This window comes from Xyrauchen texanus, chromosome 11 (genome assembly GCF_025860055.1).
Source record: "Xyrauchen texanus isolate HMW12.3.18 chromosome 11, RBS_HiC_50CHRs, whole genome shotgun sequence".
NCBI lineage: Eukaryota > Metazoa > Chordata > Actinopteri > Cypriniformes > Catostomidae > Xyrauchen > Xyrauchen texanus.
Window position 1 is genome coordinate 14021682 of NC_068286.1, and position 21253 is coordinate 14042934.

General features: G+C 39.7%; 1 protein-coding gene across 1 annotated transcript in view; it reads right to left on the bottom strand.

Annotated features, from left to right (window-relative positions):
* Window positions 1–2508: 2508 nt before the first annotated feature.
* Window positions 2509–21253, bottom strand: part of LOC127651305 (neuromedin-K receptor-like) — a 69962-nt gene continuing 51217 nt past the window's right edge. Inside the window, exons 4-5 of the mRNA XM_052137088.1 lie at window positions 9802–9998; window positions 2509–2821 (exon numbers count right to left, since the gene is read on the bottom strand). Coding sequence (XP_051993048.1) covers window positions 2509–2821; window positions 9802–9998 — 510 coding nt within the window. The remainder of the gene's footprint in view (window positions 2822–9801; window positions 9999–21253) is intronic.

Consider the following 21253-nt stretch of genomic DNA (forward strand, 5'->3'; position numbering starts at 1 on the left):
GAAGCACATATATATATATATAACACATTTATTTCCATGAATCACTGTTTGGCAATTACAATAATTGTACTTGAATCAAAAAATAATTGGCACTACAGAGCTTTTCAAGCAATAACATTCAACACAAATAAAACAAATTAAAATACTTAAAGATCCATTACATAATTAATTACTACCTAACACTGTTCACTATATGTCTAACTGCATGACAGCCAGCTTTAATACAGCATTGTATACTTTACCTAAAAATGTGAATGTCTGTAAACAATTATAGTCATTTTAAATTATGTACAGTAAAATGGAAATTGAGAGTTGCTTGTTTCTAGTTTTATAAGAAATAAAAGCAGATATTTAGAACTTTTGCTGAACAATTTAGTTAAAAAACAAAATTTTCACAAGCTACAACAGAGCATTCAACAATGGAGCAGTGCCAACCAAACTATGAGTATATAATTTAACTCAACTGATAATTTCACAATCATTTTATAATTAATTAAAAAATCTCAAAGCTCATCTCTTTAAACTTAGTAATTTGATCAAAGATATAAGATCCAGCCTCAACCTGCACAAACATTTTCCTCACGTACAGATTGCTATACTTACATAATTACATAGCAAAGCAAAATATTATCCTCATGTTAAATTGTTATTAGGCACAGCTCATGTAAAGTTGAGCCGCATTGTCTAGTCAGACCTCAAACAGATCATTACGGTACAGCACATTTATTCATATTTGTACAAAAACAACATGTGCTTCTTTACACACACTGGAATTAAAAAGAAATGCATTGAGGGTGAATGGGATCAGAGGAACTGTATTTATAAAATTATGTCAGAATGGAATCCAGAAAAGGCTGATTTTACCATAAAAACATTCTGTCAGTAGAACCAAAGAAAACACTAACTTTGACTTTTAATACAATTGCTAAATGCATTCCATTAAGGATGCAAGGTGGCTTTTTAACTTTTTAAAAAGCATCTTAACATCAGAAACACATTCATTAGGCAATAATGTGTCAACGATTTTACACTTTCGCAAATGTTTAGTCAGACAGTTCAGTTGATAATGGATGTGCTATGGGATTATTCATACATTTTCTAGTTCATAAATGTTTAATAATGCACAGAAACCTATGCATAATACATACATTTTTATCAGCAACTTTCAATGTCTCATCATGTCCTTATCTGTTGCTTTTCAAATGAAGTGTTACACAAGTCCTTACAATCATTTCATTAAGTGTGACTGGTGAATGAATGTACCCATGAGCACTATTAAAACATGCCCATGATGTAATCTACATTCATGGTTAATACTTTCAAATTGTCTCAGCACATTCACTAGGTGTCTCTGTCTTATATACTAGAATATGAGTAACAGGCTTGTCAAATGCAGCATTTCGGCTACAGTATGCAAAAAATGAAAGGTTAATAATATGGAACATGGTTAACATCAGCAAAACCAAAATCAAAACACGAAGAAACAAGGGAAAGAAAAAAAAATGGCTTTAAAATAAAGTCTCCTCAAGGAAAGTCACTTAAAGGACACGGAACAATGCAAGTGTTTAAAAGAGTTGAAACGTGACGAGAAACCATTCATTAAACTACAATAGGAAAAGCTTGATTAATTTAGTCAATTAAAATGCATACTTAGTCAATTGAAATGGTTATAAAATAGATATATAAAAAATGCACATAATCTATAAGGGGTTTGGGTGGGGGGGGGGGGGTTGTTACATTACAAATTATACATTTCACATCACAAATCAACCAAAGAGCTGGTGTCCTGGAGATGTAACCTACTCATTTATCTGCACAGGAATTAAGGTCAGTCTGAACACAAGATACTGTCTAATTTATGCAGCATGCTAACATTGTTATAACCATACGATTAAAGAGAACAACCTCTTTGCGCATGCCTGGTCTGGACAAAGTGCTCTTTGGATGTAGGACCATGTTGGTCTTTGGCATGATGAGGGCTGATGGTGGTGTAACAGGAGCCAGCTGGTACGTGATAGCTGTGCAGTATGTGTACTGACGCTAGAGACTGTAGGATTTAGCCTCTTCTTAGCGTGCCTGCCATCCATGCCGGAGATGGCGGTTCAAATCACCCTTGGAGTGAGTCGAGCAGGACCGGTTACAATGGCTCTCCACTATGTCAAAACACCTTGAAATCTTCCATAAAACACATTTCTTCAAGGGGTCATATCATAAAGAATAATATTTTCCTTGATCTTTTGAGAAAAAAGAGCTTAGGAGAACACACTGTAACTTTAAGGACTCAACACTTCCTCCTCAGTTGACAATTAATAGAAACTAATCAACAAAAATGTATTTTTCTTTGAGAACTTTGAGAACTCAAGGGGAAAAAATATAATAAAAAGTATGATATGCCCCCTTTAAATACAATATTATGTTGTTGTTTACATGCTAGTGATATGATGAAAATGGCAAGTCTATGTTTTCCTTCTCATTCGTGACCCTCAGATTTTACAGAATGAGACTTCATTACACTGGCTGTGCCTGATACATCAGTATGAATCTTACATCAAAGTCACTTTGTGCATATGTCTCTTCTTTGCTCGTGGCAGGGTTAGAGGAGCCATTGTGCTGGTGGTTGTGAAGGCTCTTCCGGGCTGGGTGGGCAGAAGGCTCTGAGGGGTCACACACAGCGGCAACAGAGGTCTCCATTCGTGAGAGTGTGTACATGCTGCTCTGATGCGCTACTTTGAGCCGTATGGCTCGGAGCTCGAGCTCATCATAGTCAGACACTCGCACAAATGGGCACCAGCGGAACACACGTTTAAAGCCGGCCCTGAACCTGAGCCCAGAAGAGAACATGATCAGACTGAAAAACTGGACTTATCTATGGGCAAACAAGACAGTATTGTAATAATATTGTACATTAATGCATGAACTTGTGAGATTAGGTGTAAGCTTCTTCCCATGTTCTACTCAACAAATTACAGGGTGATACTCACGAAAACATGGTCATTTCACATTTCAAAATCAAAAGAAACAAACCAAGAAATTACATTTTGCATGAAGGAAATTAAGCCCATTGTAGAACCAAGATTTTTTTTTTGCATTATGACATTATTTTCTCAGCAATTAAGCACATTCTCCTTCCAAATTCACATTACCTTGATGCTATCATATAGAAACGATACTGAACTATCGGTATGAGTATTGACAGATGTTTTATCGGCACACAAATTTTGTATTGGTGCATCCCTAGTCTGGATGTCTAACTTTTTTTTTATATTTATGAGGTATACTCAATGTTCTAATTAGATCTTGTGTAAATAGCACCAGCCACACAGCACGGCTATATATGGAATACTCAAGTATTCTGGTGGAAACAAACAAATTAAAGACAAACTACACCCACATGTGTCGCTGCACTGGCATACTGAGTAAAGATGACGGGCTGTGCTTTTTTCATGCGGATGACCAGTGTTCAATTCCCCCATTTGTCCCACTTTTCCCCATCCTGTTTCCTGCTTCCACTATTAATATTTCCTTTAAACGTGCACTAAGGACTTTTTGATAATAAAAAGGTTTTACATGTAAACACATGAAAAATATTTTTGTTTTAGAAATATGTAAAAGATTATGTACAATCACATGAGACTCAAATCTAATAAAAGCTGTTAATTTTACATGTCCCCTCATGGGCCCATTTGAGTTTCCTTTACTCATGCTGCCTAGAGTTTTTTTTTGTCTATTGAATGCCCTCAGAAATAAAAAATTTTGTCCACAGAACGATCCAAAAACAACAAAAAACTGCAGTATGGCCCAATGAAGAGACTGTGCGTCTATCCCTCACAGTCTTGTTGTCATTCCTGTCAAAAATCAAAGATGGCGCTGCTGTGAATAAGATCTATGGGTGGCAACATCAACATGAACACGTTGGAGTGCCGAGTTGTCAAGCTGGTGCAAACACACCCACATCTTTATGATTGTTCACATAGAGGTTAAGAGATATGGACTGGAACTCTTGGAAAGAAATTGTAATGAAGCTTGGTGTCGATATTAAATAAAAATTAGTGCACTTAGTATAAATAGCCTATTTTTTTTCGCATTACAATATTGAGATTAGAGAGGGAAATGTTCTTAGCTTTCATGAAAATAATATCACAATGCAAGAAATCTAAATGTTCTAAAAATATACTTCATTTTCTTTAAGCAAAACGTTATTTCTTATACTTTTCATTTTGAAATAACGTCTGGACCTATTCTTGATAATTTATTATTAAGGTTAACATGATCTGCAAACAACAAATCTATGAAGTTGTTTTGATAGACAGACTTGTTTTGATAGACAGACTTTTCATAAACAAACATGTTTGCCAAACCCCAAAGTTCTTTAAACAAAATCTAAAGGTCAGTCCATTTCATTGAAGAAGAAATAAAAACTATATCACAAGCTAGGAGTCAGTTAAACAGAGTCTGCTGCCAGAATAACAATTCCTAAGTATTTTTAATAATTGGATGCTGTTGTATACATTGAATATCAGTCTGTTTTTGTCCCTTTATTCAGCATTTTGATAATGATCCTGCCATGTCTAGTTTTCTGGTTACTGTGTAGCATATGGCTGCAAATTGTCATTCTCTACTGGTATCATTGCAATCTAAACCAAATTGGACCTGAATAAATTAGATGTAGATCATCTATCTTCCAGTCTTGCATTTCAGCCATCATTTAAATGTGTTTTTCATCTGTGGTGCATTTCCATAAAGTCAATGCTACAGCTGTCCCAGCCTGATCAAGTTAATGGTGGTTAACAATGGTTGCCAAGCTGCAATTGGTAGATCTCTCGAAAAAACTGGCAGAGCCAGATAAAGGTCATAAGCTACATTTTAGGGTGAGCTATATATACAGTTAAAGTCAGAAGTTTACATACACCTTAGCCAAATACATATAAATATCGACTTTGCCCTGCGGATCAGTGGTTCAACTTTCACTGTGGGTGAGGCGAATAACGAGCCAGGGTCCCCCATCATGGCCGCCAAGCCAGTGTCCCCCATCATGGTCGCCGAGCCAGGGTCCCCCCATCATGGTCGACGAGCCAGCGTCCCACGTCATGGTCGATGAGCCAGTGTCCCATGTCATGTTCGACGAGCCAGCGTACCACATCATGGTAGACAAGCCAGTGTCCCACGTCATGGTCGACGGACCAGCATCAAATGTCATAGTCGATGAGCTAACACCCATGCCTAGCGGCCAAAGAATCAATGCCCACTTCTGCCACGGCCAACGAGTCAACGCCCAAGCCTGCCACGGCTAACAAGATGAAAGCTTCATCCATCCCAGGGCCAGCGTTATTCATCTCGTCGGTCCCAGAGCCAGCATTTCCAACCTCGTTCATCCCAGAGCCAGCGCTACCATCTTTGGCCACCTTAAGAGGAGGAGAAAGGCTTTCGTTTCCCAGTCTCTGCCCATGTATACGACCATGGATGTTGTTTCCAAGTCTCTGCCCATGTTCACGACCACGGAGGTCATCTCCAAGTCTCTGTCTATGCCCACAACCACAGAGGTCATTACCAAAACTCAGTCCATTCCCACGACCACAGAGGTCGCTCGCAAAACTCTGCTCATTTTCACGACCCAGGACACTTAGTTTCAAGCCTCCCACAGCTCCGTTTTCCAAAACTTGGCCCCACGTCATGGCCGACAAGCCTGAGTTCCATGTCATGGCCGCCAAGCCCAAGTTCCACGTTATGGCAGACATGCCAGAAAGAGCTCCAGGCCATGTGACAGCCATGCCAGAAAGAGCTCCAGGCCATGTGACAGCCACACCAGAGGCAGCTCCAGGCCATGTCACCGCCACGCCTGAATCTGCTCCATGCCGTGTCACACCTCAGCCTGTTCCACACCAGGTAACAACCACGTCTGAGTCTGCTCCATGCCATGTCACGCCTCAGCCTGCTTCACGTCATGTCACAGCAACGCCTCAGCCTGCTCCATGCCATGTCACAGCCACGCCTCAGCCTGCTCCATGCCATGTCACAGCCAAGCCTCAGCCTGCTCCATGCCATGTCACAGCCACGCCTCAGCCTGCTCCATGCATTGTCACAGCCACGCCTCAGGCTGCTCCATGCCATGTCACAGCCACGCCTCAGCCTGATCCATGCCATGTCACAGTCACGCCTTAGCCTGCTTCATGCCATGTCACGCCTCAGCCTGCTTCATGTCATGTCAAATCCACGCCTCAGCCTGTTCCATGCCATGTCACAGCCACGCCTCAGCCTGCTCCATGCCATGTCACAGCCAAGCCCCAGACTGCTCCATGCAATGTCATAACCCTGCCTCTGCTCCATGGTCCAGGCCCACCTCTGCTCCATGGTCCAGGCCTGCCACTGCCCCATGGCTCTGCTCAAGCCTCTCATGACTCCACCCCCCACGGGCTCCACCCTGTTCCCATGCTTCACACCCTGTTTCGCCAGGCCACGCCTCATGCCCTGTCTCACCATGCCACGCCCCGTCTTGCCAGTCAACACCACATACCCTGTCCCCCCACCCCCACCCGCCCCCAGCGCACTATTGACTTTGATATTTTGTTTTGGGGCATCGAGAGCTGCCCCGAGAGGGTGAGATATGTAATGTCTATATGTGTTTTTGTTTTGTTTACATGTCTTTTATTTTGGAATTCTAGTTCCTGTTTCTTGTCATCTGGTTCCCCTGTCATGTGATTTCATGTTTCCCTACATGTTCATGTGTCTTGTTTTCATTGGTTTATTGTCTTATCAGTTCAAGTTTGTCATTGGTTTTAGGTTATTAGTCTTGTTTTCTTGTTTATTGGTTTTCTTGTTATTGTTTTACCCAATGTCTGTGTATTTACACCCTCATGTTTGCCATTGTCTCTTGTCAAGTATTGTTAATGTAACCTTGTTTAAGTCAAGTTTAAGTCGAGTTTATGTTTCATGTTTGTAGTTAGGGTTTTTGGACACACGTTGTAAATAAACTGCACTTCGGTTCTTAATTTTCATGTCATCGTCTTCGTCGTTGCCAGTGCCAGCACAGCGTTATAGGTATAACATTTTGGGTAGCCTTCCACAAGCTTCTCACAATAAATTGCTGGAATTTTGGCCCATTCCTCCAGACAGAACTGGTGTAACTGAGTCAGGTTTGTATGCCTCCTTGCTCGCACACGTATTTTCAGTTTTGCCCACACATTTTCTATCAGATTGAGGTAAGGGCTTTTTGATGGCCACTCCAAAACCTTGACTTTGTTGTCCTTAAGCCATTTTGCCACAACTTTGCTTGTGGTCATTGTCCAATTGGAAGACCCATTTACGATGGAGCTTTCTTCATGGCTGATGTCTTGAGATGTTGCTTCAATGTATCCACATAATTTTCCTTCCCCATGATGCCATCTATTTTGTGAAAGGCACGTGTCCCTCCTGCAGCAAAGCCCCCCCCCCCCAAAAATATGATGCTGCCACCCCCATGCTTCATTATTGTCAAAAAGTTCCATATTTGTTTCATCAGAACAGAGGAAATTTATCCAAAAAGTAAGATCTTTGTCCCCATGTGCACTTGCAAACTGTAGTGTGGCTTTTTTATGGCAGTTTGTGAGTATTTGCTTCTTCCTTGCTTAGCAGCCTTTCAGGTTATGTCGATACAGGTCTCATTTTAATGTGGATATAGATACGTGTCTACCTGTTTCATGCAGCATCTTCACAACGTCCTTTGCTGTTGTTCTGGGATTGATTTGCACTTTTCGCACCAAACTACATTCATTTCTAGGAGACAGAGTGCGTCTCCTTCCTGATTTGTATGATGTCTGCATGGTCACATAGTGTTTATACTTGTGTACTTTTGTTTGTACAGATGAACATGGTACCTTCTGGCATTTGGAAATTATTCACAAGGATGAACCAGAATTGTGGAGTTATTGGCTGATATATTTAGATTTTCCCATGATGTCAAGCAAAGAGGCACTGAGTTTGAATGTAGGCTTTAAAATACATCCACAGGTACACCTCCAATTCAGTACAGCTCCTATCAGAAGCTAATTGGCTAATTGTCTAAAGGCTTGCTATCTTTTTTTGGAATTTTCCAAGCTACTTAAAGGCACAGTTAACTTGGTGTATGTAAACTTCAGGCCCACTGGAATTGTGATATAGTCAATGAAAAGTGAAACAATTTGTCTGTAAACAATTGTTAGAAAGGGTTAGGTTTTGTCATGCACAAAGTATATGTCCTAAATCAGGGGTTCTCAACTGGTGGGTCGCAGACCTGTTTTGGGTGGGTCTCGGTAAGCTGGTCAAAAAAAAAAAAAAAAAAAAAATGTAATATGCGTCTCATGTTTGATTGGTCTTTTATTTTGAAAAAAGGTTTATTTTGACAGGCATTCGCCAGAGACGTGCGGTAGTTTACTATGGTAGCCATGGTAACCATTGCCATGGTAACCATCCTGTCTTTACGTTGTTTTGACATTCAGATTCGAGATGGCGAAGCGCAAATATGACCCAGACTATTTAAAAAATGGATTTTCGTACATTGAGGATAAAAAGGGACAGAAACCCCAGTGTGTGCTTTGTAGTGAAGTGCTTGCCAATGACAGCATGAAACCGTCCAAACTGAAGCGCCATTTAGAAACCAAACATCCCGCATCGAAAGACAAGCCGGTGGAGTTTTTTCAAAGACGTCTCCAGGAGCTGAGGGCATCACAAAATTGTCTGACAGCGTCTTGCTCCAAACAAGTATCTTGTTTTGTGGCCTTATTTATTTTGAGTGATTTTGACATTGATTTTATTCACTTTTGTACATGCAGTTGTCATGGTCCTCCTTAGTTTCTTATTAATTTGCTCTGAATAGAGTAAAAATATCTTGTTATGTGGCCTTATTTATTTAATTAACTTTTGTACATGCAGTTGTCAGGGTCCAGTTACTTATTAATATGCTCTGAAATGCACGTTGCACGGGATAATATATGCATGTATGTAGGGTTATGTTTTTAAAAAGATGATATATGAGTGTTTTCAACAGTTATTTTTGAAAAATAAATTTTGTTGGTTGAATTCTAAAAAAGTGGGTCGCGACTTAATGACCATGGGAAAATGTGGGTCCCAGGGTGGGACCAGTTGAGAACCCCTGTCCTAAATGACTTGCTAAAACTATACTTTGCTTATATTAAATCTGTGGAGTGGTTAAAAAATTTGTTTTAATGACTGCAACCTAAGTGTATGTACACTTCTGACTTCAACTGTAATAGCTCTCACAGTATGTTACACCATGTTTTTAACCAAACAGAACCAAATTTGATGCCAATGATTTCGATTCGTTTAGCAGGGCATTCACATAAACTTCCATGAGGTCCAGTTTCTACATTTCCTTCCAAACAAAGGTTTGAAAAATTATACTTTACATCATCTCAGACGTCACCATGGTATATGACTAAGAAATTAAATAGTAATGTGTAGTCATTTATTTGTATAGCACTTATTTAGTGAAACTAAAGCACTGTTTCTTGTCCTTCACTGGACTTGTAATTATCGTAAAAGCCCTTTCATTTAAATCATCGATTTATGATTAATATTTCATAGAATGACGAGCATCTCAAGGGTGCTCATTACTGCATTCTAAGACCTAAAAAGCAGAGAACAGCACTCATGTTGCTATGACAAAATACATTTTTGTCATCATAAATCTTTTGTTGTTTTGTCAATCTCTCATTCAAGATGGGAGATTGAGAGCACTCGCTCACTTAAAAATACCCTCGGGTATGCATGTCGTACAAGAATGTGCATTAGTTACGAGAGTAATTGCGTCAAAGTGTGCTTGTTTCTTACCTGCTATTCAGGCAGCAGTAGATAATGGGGTTGTACATGGTGGAGCTCATGGCAAGCCACATGACTGACAGATAGATCTGCTGAATGAACTTCCATCTAACCAGTTGCTTGTTCAGGCCAGTAACAAGGAAATATATGTGGTATGGCAACCAGCAGATGGCAAAGGTCACCACCACGATGATCATCATTTTCACCACCTGGAAATAGTAAATGAGGACAAGAGTGAAATATTACATGACATATCATATTAAACGTGCATCTTATGCAAAACTGATAACTCTGAAAAGCGAGAAAAAAAATAACTGGGTTCCAACATCTCTTTATAATGAATTACATTTCCAGTCATTCATGATTATTGGATTAGGATTTTTAAAATCTATTTCAAGCCACTGAACAACAGAAAAATATATAATCACTGAATAAACTTGCTTGACCTTTTAGGATTTTATTAATTTGATAGTGTTTCACTGGGGTAAAAAATTAAATAAATAAAACATATCTATTTTAACTTAAAAACTTAAGTTAGCAGTATTTGCTGCCTTTAAATTTAAAGTAAAATCAGTGTGGCTTTACAACTCATTTCAACTCATAATTATACATCTTGTCTTAAAAATAGAATGTGAAATAAAGAGTTGAAATGATTTGAAACTTTGATTTTACTTAAAATTTAAGACACCAATTAAACTTGAAATGTTTAGTACATGGATATTTTGAGATAACAATATATATATATATATATATATATATATATATTAATTTTTTTAATCCACTTTTCTAGATTACTAATTAAATGTAAGGAACTTGTGACACTGAGCATATTAACTCAATTTATTTGCTTCCATCAAAAAACAAAAGAAGCTCCTTGCAACATTTTTAAATCAAGCACAATAAATGACTACATTGCTCCTGATCCAAGCTCTGGTCATTTCAAGACTGGACTACTGTTGATAGGCCTTCCAGCTAGCACGATTAAGCCACTGCAGATGGTCCAGAGCGTTGCAGCGTTTCTGGTCTTCAATCAGCCAAAGAGGGCTCAAGTCACCCCACTCTTGATTTCACTCCACTGGCTGCCAGTAACTGCCCATATCAAATTCAAGGCTTTGACTCTGTCCATCAGGAATGTCAGTGGAACAGCATACTCTTCCTTAAATTTACTCCTCCAGGTCTATGTCCCAACTCGCTCTCTGTGATCAATGAATGAGCGGCGCCTGGCCAAAAGTCCATTTAACGATCATTCACTCTTTCTGTTCCTCTGTGGTGGAATGAGCTTCCAACCAACACATGATTTGCTGAAACACTCTCAGCATTCTTGAAACAGTTGAAAACACATCTTCTGTGAGCACTTAACCAATCCACACTAAATACACTTAATATTTAACAATTAAAAAAATAGAAAACCTTGTCTGTCTCTTTCTTCTGCACTAGCATCTTTACTATATCAGCCACTGTGAGAACTTAGTAGTTTGATACTGCTGATATCATATTGTTGACTTTTCTATGACAAATTGCTTGTAATGTTCGACATTTGTAAGTAACTTTGGATAAAGGCAGCAGCTAAATGAGTAAAGGTAAATGTACTGGGGAAAAAATGGATTGTCAGGTCAACTAAAAATTTATGTACATTTCACAAACCTTTACTCAAATTCCTATGCTGATCATATCATTTTTAATGAAAATATTTGTAATAAATTATTAGAGAGTGCAAAATAAAAGCATTTTCAATAGTGGACCCACTTTACTGTAGTCAAATTGCAAATTGTACGCAAAAAAGTGTCACACTTTTCCAATTGATTTCTATTTGCACTGCATGCAAAATAGCATCTCCCTTTTATAATTTGACTTTTATCTTCGATGAAAATTTTTAATAATTTATAGGGCTGTATATGGTAGAATATATATAAAGAACAATGAAGGGCCAATCATATCACAAACAGTTTTTATATTCATTACATTCATTATTTGAGACACTGCTTGTTATTCAAATCCTAAACCATTCAGCACACCCAAAAGCATAAAACAATGTCAGATACCAAAACGTTGGTCTTACCACCAACAAGCTCAGATATGCAGGGCGAAGCAATGCATATGCAGCAAGAAACAAAACATCTGCCAACATATTACCAACAAAACCAGGACACCACATGAGGTCTTTGCATACTTCCCCCTAAGTTCTTGGCAAATACGGCATATTTGTGCTCTACAGTGTGACACATATGCAGGAACAGTAGGTGTATTAGGAATTAAATTAAACTGTCCACATTCTACATCAATATTATGTAGGGACGCTTATAATGGAATTACCCGGGTTCAACAACCATTATAAGAAAGATAAAGGACAAATAATTACATTAGTTGTCTGAATAAAAGACACAATGGCTAGAGCACTGAGAAGCTGCAGAGGAAGCGAAAAAAGCAAGAGAGTTGAATAGGAGAGGGAACCATCTCCGAAGACTTCTTATTTGGTAGGAAACTTTTGAACTGAAATTGGCTGCACCACAAAGGTGTCCTGAGCCAATCAGAAGTGGCTTTTCAGAGTCGCCTGGTCTGTCCTTTTCAAAGTGGATTTACAATCCTTTGTGTGACGAATTCTTACAAACTTCCTGCTCACAATAGTGCATGTTTAATCATTAACATTTATATCTTGAAAACGGTGCAAGAGACATGAAATTAGTTGTCATCAACATTGTCTACGTAAACAAGCAAGCATTTACTTACTAAATATGAATATTACACATGTAAGTAACAAAACATGTAAATCCCTGATTACAAATCATACTGGTTAATTCAATGGTTTTACAACATGGATAATACAATACATGTTATGAGTAACCTGTCTGTCTGGTATATTATCAGGTTTAGCCTTAGTTACCATTCTAAGTAGAATGAGATGAAGATTATACATATTGATTTGTCAATTATAAGTGATTACAAATCATTACACATATTTGAAAAGTTACATCAGGCTATAATCTTTAATTTGTCAATTATAAAAGTGATCACAGGTCATATAGTCATTTTCAGAATTATCTAGCAAGGCTAGGTATTGTTTACATTTTGGGTCCAAATGCATTCTGGACATTTTAGAGGGTTAAATCACAAGTACTGAGACTTTGTGTGAAATCTTCATGGATTCCTTTTAGCTGGTATTTGCAGAATAATGATCACAATGTCTCATGATCTGATGAGTCTAGTTTAAGTGTAGCAAATTGGTTTATATCGAAGGACAAAACCAGAGTGAGTTTTAAGCCTTTCCAGGGGTTTCTAAGGAGTGTGTTCATTTCTTTTATTGTCTGTAACCTCTGCCCTCATGCAGAGATGGTCTTGATGGCAGTGTCAGGGGATGACCATTAAATGTGGGGGTATTTCCTTAGCAGCATGAAGTTCTCAAGTCATGTGCTATCTGGACAAGTGCCTTTGTTCATTTTATTGGCCAGATGTGAGCTTCAGCCAGACTTCTTGCCGCCTAGTCGAGCAGAATCTTTTAATTTATGACGTTGAGGAATTCCAGGATTAAAAGTTTGGGTTTTCTAGATTCAAGTCATATTGCAGCAATTGTTCACTTTTCTGCACCTAATATTCTACACGTAAGTGGAAAAATAGACATTTTGTCCTTAAATTGATAATTCACCTAAAAAGTAAAAATACTCATTTAATCATCCTCATGTCATTCCAAAAGCTTATAACTATATTTCTTTTGTGAATCACAAAAGCAGATGTTAGGCAAAATGTTAGTTTTAGTCACCTAGCGAACGCACAGTCCATAGAACCCTAGTCTAAGGTAGATATGTGTCCCACTGAGTTCAGTGGAGAAACATAAATATGTTCATTGGACAAGAGGGTCTAAATTCATAATTTTGAGTCCCACCAGGATGCAGTATGTCTGGGAGTCTACGGGAGTTTCATGAGCCCAATTTGCATTGATTCAGAATCTTTGGAGAAAGAAAGAATCTGCAAATTTTATTAATCCCACCCCAAGTTCTGATTGTGTTCACTGCAAACACATGAAGCTTGGGACACTGCATTCGCAGCTTGCTTTCATCGAGAAAGTGGAAGCCGATCACTTTCCCTCTTGCTGTTCTCCATTTGTGCCTCCTGAGGGACCACATGATGGAGGGGCATGAGGGCGGTATGCAGAGTGTGGAAATTTTGAGGAGGATATGCTCCACATACTACACAGATACTCCACACAGAGTGTCTTCCCCAGTGTGGTTTGCCCATTATGACTTGTGCCCTAAGAATGATGTGCATGGTGTTACGTCCAAGGACGTATTTATTGTGTGTCTGTAACATACCAGGAGTGTTATGTGCATGTGTATTTTTCTTTTCTCTCTCTTTCTCTTTACTTTTTGTGTCTTTGATAGGATTAAGGGCTACCACCTGTGCTCGTTAACTCGGGAGAGCTGTCCGCGCACTGACTGGTGCGTGATTCCTGAGGAGTCAAATAAAGCAGCAGAGAAAACGCTGAGAAAGGGGGGAGAGATATCGTGGCGTTTGGGGTTGTTCCGCTCTCCAAGCCCAGACAAGCGAGTGCTGGTTGCGCTCTTTGGTGTGTGTGTGTGTGTCACAATGTGTGTCCTAGTGTGACTTGAGCTTACTTTTTTTTTCTCTTCTCCTTTTCTTTTTTTTGTATGATTAGTTAAGAGTTTGTGGGTAATGTAGGGTGGAGGATACCCATAATGTTTCTCCTGTTTAAAGGTTAGTTAGGGAGTGAGGGAAGTTATTTGTTCTTTTGTTTTGTTTTCTGTTGTGTATAGATAAGTTAATGTTATTTCCCCTTTTAGGTAGACGTTATTTTGTTTTCTTTTGAATTGGGCCCTCCTCCCGAGGTAATACTTTTTGTTTTGGATTTATTTGTAATGTGTTTCCCCATTTAATATTAATTCTTTTCTAGCTTCGGCTAGAGTGTAGAAATAAAAGGCAGACATGCCATTTCAAGGTGAATGTTGTTTGGCTATTTTGTGAATCTGGGACTGGAGAGCTGGAGATCCTCAAAGTCTCTCCACTGTTTGTTCGTCGTTCCTTATTTTACCCCTAGACAAAAGGGGAAAGACGTAACAATTGGGGGCTCGTCCGGGATCCAGGCAGTAAAAACAAACCCGCTTGTCTCCTTGACGCGCCGAATTTCGACCAGTCATTCTTGGACGAGCATCGTTTTTCCACGAGCGAGAAAAACTTTGAGAAGGGGCATATTCTCTTACAAATTTATCAGCGGATGACACATAACTATGCTGTTGGTAAGTTGGTACCTCCTGCAAAAACAACTTACCATGCTAAGCACAAATTCATCCGCGGATACAGCGGCTTCGGCCAGCGTGGTTATCTTCTGCTCATTTAAGTGCTGCGCAACTTTTTCTAGAATACTTTTTTTTAAATCCTCTAGTAAAACTAATTCACAAAGTTGTTTAAAAGTGTCAGTTTTACTAGACAGGCACCATTTTTCAAACAACGTTCTCTTCTCTCTTCCAAACTCAACATACGTTTGCCTGGATGTCTTCGTATGAGATCGAAACCTCTGGCGATACGCTTCGGGAACTAACTCGTATACGCGGAGCACTGTCGACTTTACCACATCATAATCAAGCGAATCCTCCAGGCTTAATGCTGATATAACTTCTTGTGCCTTACCCACGAGACTACATTGAAGTAACAAAGCCCACATGTCTTTCGGCCAGTTGAGTTTACCAGCTATTCGCTCAAAAGCTACAAAATAAGCATCTACTTCAGCTTCTCTGAAAGGAGGCACGAGTTTAACATATTTGCTAATGTCAAACGCAGACACAATAGAAGCCGGAACAGATCTATCTGCCGACATTTGGGACGTTGCAGAGGGTGGTCGGGAACGAGGTACGGGCACCGGTTTTTTTAAGCCTTCTCGATCTAATTTACGCAGTTGAATTTCACGCTCCTTTTCCGCCTCTATAACGCGCAGCCTAATAATTTGAGACTCACATTCTTGTTTTTTTATTTCTAAATCTAATTCTCTAAGTCTAATCTCCAACTTGGGATCATATCGTACTATCTCAGTATCTGAAAAAGCCATAGGTGTAACATCGCGATATTTCTCCCTATCCAACCCCTCTGCCAAAATACCATCCTCTACTAGCTTGTCATATAATTCTTCTTTTATAACTTGCTTAGTAGTCTCTCTCGTCACTCGAATATTAAAAAAAAATCTGCAATCAATAATAGATCTTTTTTTCTACATCGTTCAAAAACTTCTGTGGTAGGAGAAAGAGTGAAGGCTGTCAAATCGAATTCCATTTCTCCCACCACAAGAGGTCTCTTTCCCCTCCGCTATTTCGAAGACATCTCAGACAATAAAAAGAGAAGAGAGTAAATTTCAACTCACCACGTTGTTTCCTTCCCTATAGAAAAGCTTCAACCACGTCGTACGGACGAGCCCCCAATTGTTACGTCTTTCCCCTTTTGTCTAGGGGTAAAATAAGGAACGACGAACAAACAGTGGAGAGACTTTGAGGATCTCCAGCTCTCCAGTCCCAGATTCACAAAATAGCCAAACAACATTCACCTTGAAATGGCATGTCTGCCTTTTATTTCTACACTCTAGCCGAAGCTAGAAAAGAATTAATATTAAATGGGGAAACACATTACAAATAAATCCAAAACAAAAAGTATTACCTCGGGAGGAGGGCCCAATTCAAAAGAAAACAAAATAACGTCTACCTAAAAGGGGAAATAACATTAACTTACCTATACACAACAGAAAACAAAACAAAAGAACAAATAACTTCCCTCACTCCCTAACTAACCTTTAAACAGGAGAAAAATTATGGGTATCCTCCACCCTACATTACCCACAAACTCTTAACTAATCATACAAAAAAAAAGAAAAGGAGAAGAGAAAAAAAAAAGTAAGCTCAAGTCACACTAGGACACACATTGTGACACAATGTGGACATTTAATCTCTGAGTGTAGGGAGTGGAATAAGAAGAATGTGAAAACAAAAGGTGTTGCGCTCACGCGGACGCTGTCAGGGGTGCGAGAAGCTGAAGTGTCTGGTTATGAAAATATTTATTTTAAATGGGCAGGTGACAATCTCTGATTCCCAGTTCACGCAGGTGTCGATCTTAAGAGATACGGGTTCTTTTCAGTCTTTTATACTAGAGAGTGTTTTGCCTTTCTCGGAAAAATCGTATACCGGTACTGATGTGTTAGTACGAGGTATAGAAATGGGCTGCGTACAGGTGCCTTTACATGAAGTGGACTTAAAATCGGATCTTGTCTCTGGCATTGTTAAGTTAGGTGTTCGTAAACAGTTGCCTGTTGCTGGAGTACATATTATTCTGGGAAATGACCTTGCAGGGGGCAAAGTTTTTTCTAGTCCAGTCGTGATGCATAAACCCATGGGTAAGGAGCAGCCTGACTTAGGTGTTCAGTTCCCTTCTGCTTTTCCAGCATGTGCAGTGACACGGGCTCAAGTTCAAAAGTTTCGAGATGTTGTTAATCTCTCTGATTTGTTTTTAAAAACAGAATCCAAGACTGAAGAGTCAGATTTATGTGAGGTGAGCAATGTGACAGATACTTCATTGATCCTTGAAGCTCCCTTTAATGTTGAAAAGGAGAAATTGTCAGCTGAGCAAAAAGCAGATGTTTCCTTAGCAGAATGTGTTAAAGCAGCGGTCAACGTGAAAGACAGAGTGGACGCTAAAATAGGTTATTTTTGGGAGAATGATTTGTTAATGCGTAAATGGAAACCGCTTTATGATGAAAAAGGTTTGCAGGAGACGTTTCAAATTGTTTTACCTGCTAGCTATCGCGTTCCAGTTCTAAAATTGGCACATGAAAATCTCATGGCAGGTAATTTAGGAGTGACGAAAACTGTTCGCCGCATTTCTAAATATTTCTTTTGGCCTGGTCTTCGATCCTCTGTTGTTAACTTTTGTCGCTCTTGTGATGTGTGTCAGCGCATTGGAAAGCCTAATCAGAAGGTACCCCGTTGCCCCTCTCTATCCCATACCGGTAATAGAAGAACCGTTTGAACGACTTATTGTTGATTGTGTGGGTCCGCTGCCAAAGTCCAAATCAGGACACCAGTATGTGCTAACGATCATGTGTGCAGCCACTAGATTCCCTGAAGCCATTCCCTTGTGTTCGTTGAAAGCACAGACGGTGGTAAAAGACTTGGTTAAGTTTTTTACTACGTTTGGTCTACCGCGAGTAATACAGAGCGATCAAGGAACAAATTTCACTTCTAAAATATTCACACAAATCTTGAAGGAATTGGGAATTGAGCACAGAGTATCTAGTCCTTATCACCCTGAGTCACAAGGGGCCTTAGAAAGGTTCCATCAAACTCTAAAAACTATGATCCGCGCATATTGTTTGCAGACGGGAAAAGACTGGGTGGAGGGGTTACCTTTTCTGTTGTTCGCTGCCAGAGAAGCAGTTCAGGAGTCCTTGGGATTTAGTCCCGCCGAACTAGTGTTCGGACATACCGTGAGGGGTCCGTTAAAATTGCTGTATGAACATTTGTTGATGAAAAATCCTTCTTCTGTGTCTCTCTTGGATTATGTGAGTTCTTTCAGAGAGAGACTTCATAAAGCGTGTGATGTCGCTAAGGCTCATCTAGTTGTCGCACAGTCGAAAATGAAGCAGCAGTTTGACAAAAAGAGTGTCAGGAGGAATTTGCAGGTTGGTGACTCTGTTCTTGTGCTTTTGCCAGTGCCTGGTGATGCTTTGCAAGCAAAGTTTTCAGGATCATATGTCATAGAGAAAAAGCTCAGTGAAACTGATTACGTTATTCAAACTCCTGATCGTCGGCGAAAAACTAGAATTTGCCATGTGAACATGCTTAAGGCATATGTGGAGAGGGAACCGAAGAATGCTCTGTCTGTAGACATGCCATTGGTTTCTTCCGCGGTCACCATAACTGCCTCTTGTGCGGTAGAGGATGATGGTGTTGCAAAAACTTCTACCCCTCATCTGAAGAATTCTAACATTTTGGGTGACTTACGCAGTTATCTGGTGCATTTATCTGAAAAACAGTATGAGGATGTGTGTAATTTGATCCAGTCTTTTCCCTCACTTTTTTCAGACGTGCCTAGCAGAACATCTGTATTATGTCATGACACTGAAGTGGGAAGTGCATCCCCGGTGAAACAGCATCCGTATAGGGTGAATCCAAAAAAACGTGAAATTATGAAGGGTGAGGTAGAATATCTATTAAAACATGGGTTAGCCGTACCAATTCAGAGTCCATGGAGCTCCCCATGCTTGCTAGTACCCAAACCAGACTCCACATATCGCTTTTGTACGGACTATAGAAAAGTTAATAACCTTTCAAAACCTGACTCGTTTCCACTGCCTCGCATTGAAGATTGTATCGATCGGGTGGGAGCAGCAAGATATGTGACAAAGCTGGATCTGTTGAAAGGTTACTGGCAGGTACCTCTTACGCCACGGGCTTCAGAAATTTCCGCTTTTGCCACACCCGACAACTTTCTTCAATACACTGTCCTTGCGTTCGGGATGCGAAATGCTCCTGCGACGTTTCAAAGGCTTATGCAGAAGGTTTTATTTGATGTACCGAAGTGTGATGCATATATAGATGATGTGGTATTGTATTCAGACAGTTGGACAGAACATATGACTAATCTTGAGTTATTGTTTACTCGATTGTCAGACTCATCCCTGACTGTAAATCTCGCAAAGTGTGAATTTGCGAAAGCAGAGGTGACATACTTGGGAAAGAAGGTGGGTCAAGGAAGCGTGAGACCTGTAGAAGCGAAGGTTTCTGCGATAATAGCCTATCCATCTCCATCTAATAAACGTGAGCTGAGACGTTTTCTTGGAATGTGTGGGTATTATAGAAGTTTCTGCAAAAATTTCTCCAGCGTTGTGACCCCACTTACTGATCTACTTAGTGATAAAAGGAAATTTGTATGGTCTAATGAGTGCGAGCATGCCTTTTTATCTGCTAAAGACCTTCTGTGTTATGCCCCTGTTCTAAAGGCTCCGGATTTCCACCGCCCTTTTAAGCTGCACGTAGATGCGAGTTCATCTGGGGCAGGAGCAGTATTATTACAAGAGGACCATATGGAAATTGATCATCCTGTGTGCTATTTTTCCAAAACGTTTTCGAGGTGCCAAAGTAATTACAGCACAATTGAGAAGGAAGCTCTTGCTTTAGTACTGGCACTCCAGCACTTTGAGGTTTATTTGGGAGGTAGTAGTGTGCCCATTATTGTATTCACCGACCATAACCCTTTGACGTTCCTTTCCCGTATGTGTAATGCCAACCAGCGTTTGATGCGATGGGCATTAATTGTACAGGAATATAACCTGGATATTAAACATCTGAAAGGCACTGACAATGTCGTCGCGGATGCGCTGTCCAGGGTATAGTGTGTCCTAAGCCATAAGAAAGGTTGTTGTTGTTTTTTTTTCTTTTTTTCCCTTCCTATAATAAGGGGAATATAGGAACGATTTATTGGTGGGGGTGTTACGTCCAAGGACGTATTCATTGTGTGTCTGTAACATACCAGGAGTGTTATGTGCATGTGTATTTTTCTTTTCTCTATCTTTCTCTTTTCTTTTTGTGTCTTTGATAGGATTAAGGGCTACCACCTGTGCTCGTTAACTCGGGAGAGCTGTCCGCGCACTGATTGGTGCGTGATTCCTGAGGAGTCAAATAAAGCAGCAGAGAAAATGCTGAGAAAGGGGGGAGAGATATTGCGGCGTTTGGGGTTGTTCCGCTCTCCAAGCCCAGACAAGCGAGTGCTGGTTGCGCTCTTTGGTGTGTGTCACAATGTGTGTCCTAGTGTGACTTGAGCTTACTTTTTTTTTCTCTTCTCCTTTTCTTTTTTTTGTATGATTAGTTAAGAGTTTGTGGGTAATGTAGGGTGGAGGATACCCATAATTTTTCTCCTGTTTAAAGGTTAGTTAGGGAGTGAGGGAAGTTATTTGTTCTTTTGTTTTGTTTTCTGTTGTGTATAGGTAAGTTAATGTTATTTCCCCTTTTAGGTAGACGTTATTTTGTTTTCTTTTGAATTGGGCCCTCCTCCCGAGGTAATACTTTTTGTTTTGGATTTATTTGTAATGTGTTTCCCCGTTTAATATTAATTCTTTTCTAGCTTCGGCTAGAGTGTAGAAATAAAAGGCAGACATGCCATTTCAAGGTGAATGTTGTTTGGCTATTTTGTGAATCTGGGACTGGAGAGCTGGAGATCCTCAAAGTCTCTCCACTGTTTGTTCGTCGTTCCTTATTTTACCCCTAGACAAAAGGGGAAAGACGTAACAATGGTTTAATAAATTTTGCAGTAATTTTGAGTCCCGCACATTGTGCGTCTCTGGGAGTCTACAGGAGCTTCATGAGCACTATTTGCATGAAATGATCTGAATGTTGATTGGACAGTGGGCTTTCAATCAATGTATTTTTATCTCACTTGAAAGCCAGGCTTCTCTATATAATAATTGTTTGAGCTTTCAAAT